Consider the following 14,175-nt stretch of genomic DNA (forward strand, 5'->3'; position numbering starts at 1 on the left):
TAGAGAATTTTAATAATTGATTTTTTTTAATAGCAAATAATGTAAGTAAATAAAATAAGTATAATTCACTTCTTTTAGATCAACGGTTCTCAATCTATGAATCGTATGGATAAATTTTGAATGTGTTGCGAAATGACAGCTGTCACCGAAACGTCAAAAATTGTATGTTATAGACAATTAGGTTGCAATTAGAACCAAATATGTTCAATAGAGAATTTTAATAATTATTTTTTTTAATATAAAGTATAGTATATTAGTATAAGTATAATTCACTTCTTTTAGATCAGCGATTCTCAACCTATGGATAAATTTTGAATATGTCGCGAAATGACAGCTGTCACCAAAACGTCAAAAATTGTATATTGTTTTGTCGCAGAGTAAAAAGGTTGACAAACACTGTCATCATTTTAGTGCAAATAATTGTCTTATATTTTAGTCAAAATTCTTTAAATGAACCACAAACAATGGAAAAAGAAATAATAGATTTTCAAAGTGAAGAGCAGGATTCAATTGAATTCTAATCAATAATTCAATAAAGTCAATTTTTGCAGAATTTCCTACAGTTAATTGTTGAAATTTATGTTTAACGTTTCTAATTATTAATTGAGATTGTTAAAAAATCAATTAAAAATTAGAAAATTACTCAAAATATTTATAGTTAACATTTATAATTTAGTTTAAAAAAAAAACATTAATAAATATGAAAATTAATTTATATTTCAAATTTCAACCGATTTGACTACGAAATATGAATTAAATTAATATGAAGATAATTACATAAACACAATTTGGTTTAGATAATTGTAAATAATGGATGTTTGTCAAGACATTTTTTTGTAAATTTCCTTCTGTTTATTTAGTACGTCGATGTCAAAGCAATAAAATACGCTGTTTTCTCCAATCGTTTATTAACTTCGTTCGTCGTCATGGAAATTATTTATTCTTGTTTTTATATTAATATATATTTTACAATCTCCATGGTTTCGCTGAAAGATCGAAACCCATTTGTCAGATTGGGGTTTTTTGGCACACGCGAATGAACGAGAAGAGAAATGTTTTTAATTGCATCAAAGGGAATCGAAATAAACCAAACTGTTACAACAAGCGACAAGCTAGTTGGCGCCTCTCGATCCTGATCTCATCAAGTGGCGAAAGAAACTCGTAACCCACTTGAAATACAGATGCCCGTTGTCCTCCTCCGAGGAAGCCGTAAACGTTGTGGAACAAACAACGAAAAAAGAAAGAGTACGAATAAAAAAAAACAAGCAAATAAAGCGCGCTCTTGATAAGCGCTGAACTGTGTTTAATAAGTCCTGATCTTTGAACCGATGTAAGTACAAATAATTTAATAAGGAAACGCTGCCCGATATTGTTGCAGGCACGTACACACGCGCTCAGTTCTTTCTTCTCGGAGAAACGCATTCAGAGAACAAAGGGAAAGAGGAAACAACCCATGGACAAAAACCGTTCCATCGTAGGTGTAGGAAATTCCGTGATGCTCAGAACATACTCTCAGTCACGTATCACAGATTAATCAAATAAGCTTATTTTTAATTTTTCCACCTCAGTTTCCAACCGAAACGAAAGCGCGCAGATTATTTTGTTTTACTTCTTCTTGGCCAAACGCCAATTTACAATTTTTTTTCGCACTCTCAAGAACTAATCAGATTGCACTACTACTAATAATATATTATACAAGCTAAACGTCTACTCTCTTTTGTATACAGATCAAACGAAGATCTGCGTATTTTCACAAGCTAATTTTATTTTTTTTTTCGTGTGTGTGCAGAATATATATTTATTCTTACTATTTTTTTCGCAACTCGCACCTGGCCAATATAAAAATCCGCCGCTGAAAGATCGATTCCAGCCGATGGGAAAGATACTGAAAGTGCTGTTTAATATTATAAAGAAAATAAGAAGAGAAGACGATGAGATGAGTGGATGAAAGGCAGCTGTGGTTTTAATCCCAGTCGAGACACGACCGGGATTATCATTTATAAACTAACGCATCCGTGAAAGAAATTATGAGCTTAAATCCGTCCGAATCAAAGTTGAACGGTGGTGGAGCGCTAGACAAACATCCATTAATTAGTTTTGAACGTTTATAAATTAGATACCCGCATTCTTTCAGTCGGCTTTCAATGTTTACATTTGGTCTCTGTTTGACATTTCTATATCTTTTTTTATATTCATATTTTAAGAATAAAAAAAAAACATGTTAGTAAATATGAAGATAGATTCTCTAAAGCAGCGTTTCTCAATCTTGTATATGCTTGTAGTTTTACCCAATTTCATCATTTGACACAAGGTGAAAGCTGTCATTTCGCGACTCATTAAATAATTAGCCAAAAGGTTTAGAAACTGATTAATTATACTAAAAATATTTTTTATTCGATTCATGAATTATGAAGATAAATTCGCTAAAGCAGCGTTTCTCCATCTTGTTTATGTTTGTAGTTTTAGCCAATTTCACCATTTGACACAAGGTGACAGCTGTCAATTCAGGACTCATTAAATAATTAGCCAAAAGGGTAATAAACTAATTTATATGTAGAAAAGTATTAAAACAATTATATTTTTATAAAATTAACTTTTCTTATTTTCCATTTTTTTTTATAATTTAATTATAATAAAAATCATTTTTATTCGATTCATATTCTCATTAAAAATTTAACCCATAGATTGAGAAACTAATTAATATGTATATAATTACTGAAACAATTAAGTTTTCTTAAAGTTAACATTTCCAATTTTCCATTTTTTTCATATTTAAACAAAAAAAAATATTATAAAATTTAATTAGATTAAAAATCTTTTTTTTTCTCTTATATTTAGTTTCAGATAAATTATATAAAAAACTACATGTTAGTAACTATAAAGATAAATTCTCTAACTTTGAATTTGTTTGAAGTTTTCTCGCTTTGACACAAGGTGACAGCTGTCATTTCGCGACTCATTAAAAATATAACCTATAGATTGAGAAACTAATTAATATGTAGAAAATTACTGAAACAATTAAATTTGTTTAAAGTTAACATTTCTATATCTTCATTCATAATTAAAAACATATTTTCTAATTTAATTTCTAAAACAACTCTTGTTTCTCTTTAACAAACATTTATATTAATTTATCTCAAGCAGTAGAAATATATAAATTTTAACATTTTCTATTTACATTTTTCTTTCCGTTTATGACTAACTTTGTGTAAAATTCTTTAAAAAATATAAACATTAATGAACATACATACAAGATAATTAGTCTAACAGCAATGTTTATAATGTTGTTCGTGCATTTTATTGACTAAACAAGATTTTAATGCTCATCAAAATAACACATGTGAATGGAAATGTCTGTTTTGGGGATAATCGAAGAAAAGAAAAAAAACAAAAACAAGAGGTTATTATAATAATAAAAGCTAAAAATACTGAATAAAGTAAATAATAATTAATTTATAGAAACATTCCGCATAAATATTTTTAGTAATAACTTTTGTTTCATATTTGTTTTTTTTTTCAATACAATTTTTTCATAAAATATTTAAAGACGAGATATTTTCAGAACTCTTGTTTATTTAATTGAACAATCTTTAAGAAATAATGTAAAAAATAGCGTTTCTAAACCTTTTCGTTTGTAGTTGTATTGTCACCACTCACTTTGACAGAAGGTGACAGCTGTCATTTCGCAACTCATTAAAAATATAACCCAATTATTGAGAAACTAATTAATATGCAAAAAAATAGAAAATGGTTCGTTTTTATTCCCTCCAGCGTTTCTAAACCTTTTCGTTTGTAGTTGTACTGTCACCAGTTTCTCGCTTTGACAACTGTCATTTCGCGACTTATTACAAATTGAACACTATAAATCAAACATGTGTTCATTTTTTAAATAAAGTTTGAATTTATAGTTGAATGCTCGATTTGATTGAGTATTTTTTTTAAATATATCTTTTGAGTCATGTTCTAGTAAGTCTATTTTTAATGAGTTTAAATTTGATTGAGGAATTCAAAAATATATGTTTTTTTTGTGTCATGTTCCAATACATCTCGATTTAATGAGTAGAACTTTAAATATAAAACGTCGAACGCTCAACTGGTTCGAGGAAACCTAATAAATGCACGAACGTTTTCTGAGACATTGGCGAAGAAGGTTAATGCATTTTGCTATCTGGGACATTTGCATAGCCAATTAGAGTGTGATCTTGTCAGCGCGAAGGATCGGATTCGAAAGGGAAAACGGTAAAACGGGACTGTTAAAAGTCGTCTTCGTCTTCGCGCGGACAAGCAGGAAGCGAGGAAGAAGGTCCTGCAGGAGAGAGAGAGAGATCGGTCACGGATTAATAACGAAATGCAGTTAATTGTCAGCTCTAAATATATACGCGGAGATTCGTTGAACGCTTGCCAAAGTCCCTCTGGAGACGCTTCTTCCCTTTCCGCAAAATCTCTGCCAGAAAGTCGTAACAGCAAGAAGAGCAACAAGAAACAAATAATAAGTTACAAAGTAAAAGGAAAAGCGCGTAATTTCGTAAATAACTGAAGGAACGTGCGTGCTCGTATGGTCGTTGCCCCAAACTGCTCCGCGATGCATGAACGTTCTTCTTCACGACTACATAACTCCTCTTCTTCAGCGGCAAGGAAAAACGTGCTCCCAATAACCAAGTCAACAAATTGTTGATGGAATCGTCGATGGACTTCAAAGCGCCGCGTCCCGAGAAAGCTCAAATCGAGATCAAGATACCCACGCACAAGGGTTATCAGAAAGTTATCAGATTCTTTTCTTACTTTCAAACGCTCTAACATCATTCAGTTAGGAAATGCAATTAACAACGATCTTTAATTGCAACGACGAAACGACGCATTTGGTTAGGAATCTCGACAATAAAATTCCTAACATAGTGGAAATCCCGACAACCATAATTCTGATACTGCTCAAATCCAGACACTAAAAAAGTTACCAGTTTCTTTTTTTACTTTTAAGGCGCTTGCATCCTCCACGAAATGTAATCAAAAACTATATTTAATTGATTATTTATAATCAATGAACAAAGTTTTGTGTTTTGACAACTTTTAGGTCTGAAAAGTAACGTCTTCGAAAATTGTAATTGTTTCCATAACCAGTTATTCCCTAAAGCATTATGAGTACGGATATTAATCTTGAATGTGTAGAGATTAAAATAAATAGAAATATAAGTACGTAACTGCCTTAGTTTCTTTGTAATCATTAAATAAACTTTGGTATTTTCACAACTTTTAGGTCTGAACAGTAATGTCTTTGAAAATTGCCATTATTTGCATTATCAGTTATTCCCTAAAGAATTATGTACATTGATATTAATCTTGAATCTATAGAGATTAAAATAAGTATAAATATAAGTACGTAACTGGTTTAGCTTCTTTGTAATCAATGAACAAACTTTGGCGTTTTCACAACTTTTAAGTCTGAAAAGTAACGTCTTCGAAAATTGCAATTGTTTCCAAAACCAGTTATTACCTAAAGAATTATGTACATTGATATTACTCTTGAATGTATAGAGATTAAAATAAATGTAAATATAAGTACGTAACTGCTTTAGATTCTTTGTAATCATTAAAGAAACTTTGGTGTTTTCACAACTTTTAGATCTGAACAGTAATGTCTTCGAAAATTGCCATTATTTGCATAACCAGTTATTCCCTAAAGCACTATGAGCACGTATATTAATCTAGAATGTATAGAGATTAAAATAGATGTGAATATAAGTACGTAACTGGTTTAGCTTCTTTGTAATCAATAAACAAACTTTGGTGTTTTCACAACTTTTAGGTCTGAAAAGTTACATCTTCGAAAACTGCTTATACTTTCATAATCAGTTGCTACCTGAACATGGCTTCGTATCTGGCTAAGAACTCCCGACAACTAAAATCCCGACATTTTAAACACTGACATAGAAAAAAATCTCGACAACCATAACCCCGATAGTGTTAAAATCCCGACGGATTATGTTTGTCGGGATTTCCAATAATTGTCGGGAAATTTGGGAAATTCGATTGTCGTGATTTTGATCAGAACCAATAAAAAAGTTATCAGATACTTGTTGACTTTCACAACGCTTTTCCATCCTCCAGTTACGAAATGCAATCAAGAACAACTATCTTTAATTGCAACGACGAAAAGACTTCGCATTTGGTTAGGAATCTCAACAATCAAATTCTCGACATAGTGGAAATCCCGACAACCATAATTCTGATAGTGCTCAAATCCAGACACTAAAAAAGTTACCAGTTTCTTTTTTTTACTTTTAAGGCTCTTGCATCCTCCACGAAATGCAATCAAATACTATCTTTAATTGCAGTCTTCGCATCTGGCTAGGAACTACCGACAACTAAAATCCCGACATTTTAAATACTGACATAGTGGAAATCTCGACAACCATAATCCCGATAGTGTTAAAATACCGACGGATTATGGTTGTCGGAATTTCCAATAATTGTCGGAAATTCGATTGTGAGTTATCAGAAACTTGTTGACTTTCACAACGCATTTCCATCCTCCAGTTACGAAATGCAATCAAGACCAACTATCTTTAATTGCAACGACGAAAAGACTTCGCATCTGGCTAGGATGAGTCTACAAGATCCATGACCCATATTAAGATTGATCTTGACTTTAATTAAAACAGCCACAACCACACACACCACACACGTACAGAGGAGCAGAGCGAAAGAGTAGATCCCAATGTAAACCGGCTATTTCTGATCGCCGAGCCGCCGATTTCCACTTCTTCCTTTCGCGTCCAGATCCGGACCGTAGTATTTGGGTTATCCGTGTGTTTACGTAATCGAATGTCCTTTTTTGTATCTGTTTGTTTCGGTTTTGCCTAGTACATTATTTTTTGTTGAGGTCTTTAAATCCGAAGCGGCTTCAACATTTGAAGTGGCGCTCGTAAAGTTTTCTAATTCCATATTAAATTCCTCTACATTATCTGTAATTAAAAATCTACGCAATGCCATAATAAAATTCGTTGAGTCCATCAGCGTGCAACGCCAATCATTGAGCAATTAACTTTTTTTTTTACTTCATCGAATCATTGTGTAATTATGATGTATGTTTACGTTAGCTTATTACTATTAATTATGTTTATGCGCTCATTCAACTTCGTCCATTAACAACTTCAATTAAACATTTATTATCTTACTATGTTCACAAGCAACAATTTTCAAACTACCTTCAATAAAAGTCATTTTTTTCAGTTAATACTTAAAGATTATTTAGAACGTAAATTTTATTTATATTTCTTCAGTTAAAAATGAATTAAGTTGATTGAAAGAGAGCAGAAAATTAATAAACATCTGTGATTGGGATTTTTTTTATAAATTTTCTCATAAACTCGGTTTGCTTTGGTCAAATAAACATGGAAATAAATACGCGTTGGCTCGTTTTTATTCCCTCAAGTGCATAAAATCGCTGCTGTTTACGTGGCAGCAGCAGACACGTGGGTCGCCAATCTTGAAATCCGAAAAAGTTAAAAATACCGAACACCGTGCATCAATAATGGTTTTTGGGGCCGTTTGCAAATTGCGTGAGAGAAACTTTTACGCAGAAAAACACACAAGAAAAAAGGTTATACAACTACCGCAAAAAAATCTCGAGTATAATACGCACTATTTGTATAAAAATTAGCAATATTAAATACGTGCAGGTGTTACAGTGATAAGAATGTTAATTCGAGTATAATACGCACAATTTGTATACATTTTTACATGAAGGTGCGTATTATATTTGCGCAAAAATTTAAAGATATTTTCAATATTAAATATGCACAGCTGTGACACTAATTAAGAATGATAATTCAAGTATAATACGTACAATTTGTATATATTTTTACTTGAAGGTGTTACAGCGATTGAAAGTGATAATTCGAGTATAATACGCACAAGTTGTACACATTTTTACATGAAGATGCAAACAAATGTAACGTCAATTTTGATATTAAATAGTAACATTGATTAAAAGTAATAATTCGAATATAATACGCACACTGTGTATACATTTTTGTACGCAAAATAGTGTCATTTTAAATATTAAAGACGTGCATCTGTGACACTAATTAAGCATGGTAATTCGAGTATAATACGCACAAATTGTTCACTTCTTTACATGAAGGAGCGTATTATATTTACATACAAATTTAAAGACATTTTCAACATTAAATACGTATAGCTGTGACAGCGATTAAAAGTGATAATTCGAGTATAATACGCTCAAGTTGTACAAATTTTTACATGAAGATGCATACAAATTTAACGTCAATTTTGATATTAAATAGTAACATTCATTAAATAATTCGAATATAATACGCACACTGTGTATACATTTTTGTACGCAAAATAGTAATAGAAGTGCGTATTATACTTGAGTACAATGAGACGTCATTTTAAATATTAAAGACATACATCTGTGACACTAATTAAGCATGGTAATTCGAGTATAATACGCACAAATTGTTCACATTTTTCATGAAGGTGTGTATTATATTTGCGTACAAATTTAAAAACAGTTTTAGCATTAAATACGTACAGCAATGACATCGATTAAGAATGATAATTCGAGTATAATACGCACAATATGAATAAATTTTTAGTTGGAGTTACGTACAAATTTGACGTCAATTTTACTATTAAATAGTAACATTGATTAAAACTAATAATTCGAATATAATACGCACATTGTGTATACATTTTTCTATCCAAATAGTAACGGAGGTGCGTATTATACTTGAGTACAATAAGACGTCATTTTCAATATTAAATACGAATAACTGTGACACTAATTAAGCATGATAATTCGAGTATAATACGCACAAATTCTTCACATTTTTACATGAAGGTGCGTATTATATTTGCGAACAAATTTAAAGAAATTTTAAATAATATATACGTACAGCTGTGACATTGATTAAAAGTAATAATTCGAATATAATACGCATAGTGTGTATACATTTTTGTACGAAAAAAAGTAACAGAGAGTATTATACTTGAGTACAATAAGACGTCATTTTCAATATTAAATACATTTGTCATACTAATTAAGAAAGATAATTCGTGTATACTACGCACACAATGTTCACATTTTTACATGAAGGTGTGTATTATAATTTGTGTAAAAATTTAAAGATATTTTCAATATTCAATAAATACATATGTGACTTCAATTAAGAGTGATAATTCGAATATAATACGCATGTCATTTTCAATATTAAACAAGCAAATCTGTGGCACTGATTAAGAATGATAACTCAAGTATAATACGAACATTTTTTTACACATTTTAGTAATTAAAATAGGAATGAAGGTGCGTATTATAATTTGTGTAAAAATTTAAAGATATTTTCAATATTCAATAAATACAGAAGAGACATCAATTAAAAGTATAATTCGAGTATAATACGCACAAATTATACACATTTAAAGATACAAGTTTAAAGATAGTTTCAATATTCTATTGATACAGTTGTGACAACAATTAAGAGTGATAATTCGAATATAATACGCCCGTCATTTTCAATATTAAACAAGCAAATCTGAGACACTGATTAAGAATGATAACTCTTGTATAATACAATGTGCGTATACACATTTTAGTACTTACAATAGGAATGAAGGTGCGTATTATACTTTCTTATTATATTCGAGATTATACGGTTTAACTGAAAACTGGTAGCTAGAATACAGATAACCGAAAGGTCTAAAGGTTTTCCTTAAACCGAGAATGGGTCCCATTCATGGATATCCCTATCAACCGAATGGACGGAATGGGTTATCTCAGTTTATTGAAGAAATACAACCGCTCGTTCAGCGTTATCGTTTATTGGTGGAACGAGAAGCATATTATCATGCACGGAATTTAATAATAACGATTCTCTCTCTTCATCACATCATTCATTTATTTTTTTTATGCTTTTCGTTTCTTCTCGAGAATTTCAGGTCGGTGGCAAGAAGTGGTCGCGTTTTACTTACGCGAAACCCGTTTCCGTAATGAGTAATTAAATTAATTAATACATAATTATCGGGGAAACGACGAACGCTTATATCAAAGAAAAAAAAGAAAAATATGTGCGCTTTATTAATGGGGAGGAGATCAAAAGGCCGGAGCCGGCGGTTTTATCGAAAATGGAAATGGGAACGTTGCAGATAACGATTGGATCATCTTTTTTCAGGAAAAGCGCATCTATTTATCTACTCGAATCGAACAACAGGAAGATGGACATAAAATGAATCAGTTCTATTTATAGTTTACATAAGATTTGATTGATCTGAGAATAGTTTTAGTTCTTCATTTGATAAAACAAGTGAGAGTAATATATTTCTCTTCAGAAATTACATGTGTTCGCAACATTCGTGCAATTCCTTTCAGTTTTCTTTTTATATTTGTATAAATTTTCTTCTTTTGCTTTTTGACATTTTTAATCTGCTGAGCATACGTCGATTTTTGTTTTTGTTTTCAGGACACACCCAGAGAGGAGAACACGTTCGTGGGATCAAGAGAGAAATCTCATAACATATAATATCAAAGGTTGCGATGGAAATTGGGACAAAAAATGTGCGTTGCGAGGCAATATCGAATATCCTTCATTTATGCATCTTATCGCTGCACGAAGTCAAAGAATGGTGGCACGACGACAAAGAAAAAAGAAGTTGCTGTTAATAATAATAACGAAGCTGTTGATGATGATGATGGTGGTCCATTAAAGCTATTTATTCTTAGCCAGAGGTAAAGAAGTGTTATCTGCAGAAATAATTATTTACTTAGAAAGTAATTTTTTGCAAACGTTTTCCGCTCGACCTTAACACGAATGCGCAAAGAAATGCAATTTATGAACTAGCAAAATATTATCCAATTACGTTTCGAATATCATCTTTTTTTTGTTGTTGTTTTTAATTATGAGCGGCTTTCGAAATCCTTTAGTTTACGAGCAATTAAAGATTGCATATCGAAATCGATTTCATCCTTCTATATGTATTTTTTTTTTGTCTTCAGAAATTCAAGAATTTACGATTGCATAAACAGGTTTATCGCTAGGCTTTCTCCAAGATGCAAGAACTGATCATGATCATGATGATGATAATAACTTTATTTGCTTCGAGTCATCATCATCATCATCGATGATTTACTTTTGGAAAGTGGACCAGCAAACGACAAAGTCGATGTTTCCATGATTTATGCCTTCTTCTGCTCCGCCGTAACGACGACTTAATTTTAGTTTTCAGTCAGCTTCGCGCGCCAAGACTGGAGGAGGCGTGTGAAAATGCGTTTGATAGAACAAAACGGGTGCGAGGAGGAGACGCGTAAAACTTGTGAGAGACGGAGAAAGGAATTGTCTTTTGACACTCACCTAAATGTCCACCATATGTTGAAGCACATGGTATTCAGCCAGAAAAATGCGGACAAGAACAGGAAGTGCATCGACACGGCTGTAAAATGAAAAATGCAATTAATAATACAACAAAACATAAATAAATACATAAGGAAGAGACGATAATAATAAAATAAGAAGGAGTTGAAACAATTACTTGTGGAAATCGGTATTTTTGGTGCCGGGGTTTATTTTGAAAGCGCCAAGGAAAATATAAATATTTCAGTTGCGTTCGGTGGAGAGACAGTTAATTCGTCTTTTGACACTTTCCCCTTTCGGCTTTCCTAAATAAACTTCCTCCTTTTTGAACGAGGAGGAAGACGAGCAGACGTAATTACGCCCTGCATGAACTTCACATTAATCACGCGCACATATCTAATTGCTTCGAAGATAAATGCGGTGGAACACACAGGAGACGTATCAACTTTCAAGTTTAAGTTAAGTTTGACCTAAGTTCATTTTTTTTTAAATTTCTAATTAATTTTAAATCAAAAGTAGTGATAGATTGTTCGACTTTCAAGTTTCTGTTCGACAAACTTAATACTTAATTCTTCTCCAATTTCAAGTTGTTTCAAAACCAAAGCATTCGTTGTTAATTAGTATACTTTTATATCATGATTATATTCAAATTTATATAAAGTAAATGTGAATAAAATGATCGTTTTAAGTGTAATGATTTGTTTGACTTTCAAGTATTTGTTCGAAACTTTAATTTACATGAAATATATGCGAATTTAACATTATATAATCTTCATTTTAAGTGTGATAGTTTGATCAACTTTTAAGTTTTTGTTCGAGATTAAAAACTTGATTTTTCTCAAATTTAAAGTTGTTTCAAAACCAAAGCATTCGTTGTTAATTAATGTACTAATTTATACCATGATTGTATTCAAATGTATATAAAATAATTGTGAATTTAACATCATTATATAATCTTCATTTTAAGCAGTGATATTTTGTTCGACTTTCAAGTTTTTGTTCGAGACTCAAAACTTAATTCCCAATTTCAAGTTGTTTGAAAACCAAAGCATTCATTGTTAATTAGTGTACTTTTTTATCATGATTATATTCGATTTTTTATAAAATAATTGTGAATTTAGCATCATTATATAATCTTCGTTTTGAGTGTGATAATTTGATCGACTTTTAAGTTTTTGTTCGAGATTAAAAACTTGATTTTTGTCAAATTTCAAGTTGTTTGAAAACCAAAGCATTCGTTGTTAATTAGTGTACTTTTTATATTATGATTATATTCGATTTTATATAAAATAATTGTGAATTTAACATCATTATAAAGGGTGTCCCAAAATTAACGCAAGATTTGAATTTGCCGCCATTTTTGCACTAAATTTTCAAATTGTTTTTTTTGGGTTGCCAACACTTTACTGCACTAATGGCGGTAAATTCAAATCTTGCGTTAATTTTGGGACACCCTTTATAATCTTCGTTTTGAGTATGATAGTTTGTTTGTCTTTCAAGTTTTTATTTGTGACTCAATACTTGATTTTTCTCTAATTTTAAGTTGTTTGAACACCAAAAAATTCTAAGTTAATTAATTTTAACATCATTATATAATCATCGTTTTAATCTGTTAAATTTTATCTGAAGACCTGCAGAACATAAGTAATCCAAAAAAAAACTATATCTCTTAAAACCAATTAATTGAAAAATTAGCATTTTACCTAATGAAAGTATTTTTCTTCATTATTTAACGGTGTCAAGGCCGGACACTGTCCGCATTTAATCTCCTCATTTTTTTTTGTTGTCCTCTTCTCACTTTACAGCACAAATGGCGGCAAATTCAAATCTTGTGTTAATTTTGGGACACTTATAATCTTCGTTTTGCGTGTGATTTGTTTGTCTTTCAAGTTTTTGTTTGTGACTCAAAACTTGATTATTCTCTAAATTTAAGTTGTTTGAACACCAAAACATTCTAAGTTAATTAATTTTAACATCATTATATAATCATCGTTTTAATCTGAAGACCTGCAGATCATAAGTAATCCAAAAAACTATATCTCTTAAAACGAATTAACTGAAAAATTAGCATTTTATCTAATTAAATTTAACGTTATTTTTATGCAGATGCAACTAATAATTAAAGTGTTTTTAAGAGTGTGCAGAATTCGATTTTAGGTGATCCAAACTATTAAAAGTAATATAAAATGTCTACATTTAAATAATAGGAATTTGTTTAATTAACATATTTTTTCATTATATAATCTTTATTTCATCTCATATCTTAAAATTAACGTGTCTTTGAGCGTGTAGTCTGTATCGAAGTTTTTTTTTCATTATATAATCTCAATTATCTTATTTCTATTGAACCATAACTGAAAACTAATGTGCCTTTGAGAGACTGCAAACTGCGTTTTATAAGTGATCTTAGAAACGATCTCTATTCCAGCGAAAATAAGATTGCTTCGCAAATGCAATTCGCGAAATTGCATGCGAACAAACATGTAATTGGATCGGGGGAGGAAATTCCGGTTATTACGAATCGGCGAAAGCGAGCAACGAGAGTTGGCGCGATTATTTTTCACTCGCGCCGTGCAGTGTAGTGTGTGAGTGTAGAGTTTGTAAATTGCTAGAGAACGCACACGTGCGGAGTCTGGTTTCTGTATCTGCACATTTTATGGCCATCCAGAGTGGAATTAATTAAATCGAAAACGAAATCGAGTTGTAAATAAAACTGCGGGTGGGAGAAACAAAACGAAAACCCGAACGAACCAAACAAAAAACAAAAATAAAGATGTAAAATACGAATGGGAAAGAATGCGTA

The 14,175-nt window shown here is 31.1% G+C and overlaps 1 protein-coding gene across 1 annotated transcript in view; it reads right to left on the bottom strand.

Annotated features, from left to right (window-relative positions):
* Positions 1 to 14,175, bottom strand: part of LOC108560174 (probable G-protein coupled receptor Mth-like 1) — a 55,388-nt gene that overhangs the window by 9,158 nt on the left and 32,055 nt on the right. The window contains exon 3 of the mRNA XM_017917624.1: positions 11,373 to 11,451. Within this exon, the coding sequence (XP_017773113.1) occupies positions 11,373 to 11,451 (79 nt within the window). The remainder of the gene's footprint in view (positions 1 to 11,372; positions 11,452 to 14,175) is intronic.

This window comes from Nicrophorus vespilloides, unplaced genomic scaffold (genome assembly GCF_001412225.1).
Source record: "Nicrophorus vespilloides isolate i.1.1-1 unplaced genomic scaffold, Nicve_v1.0, whole genome shotgun sequence".
Taxonomy (NCBI): Eukaryota; Metazoa; Arthropoda; class Insecta; order Coleoptera; family Silphidae; genus Nicrophorus; species Nicrophorus vespilloides.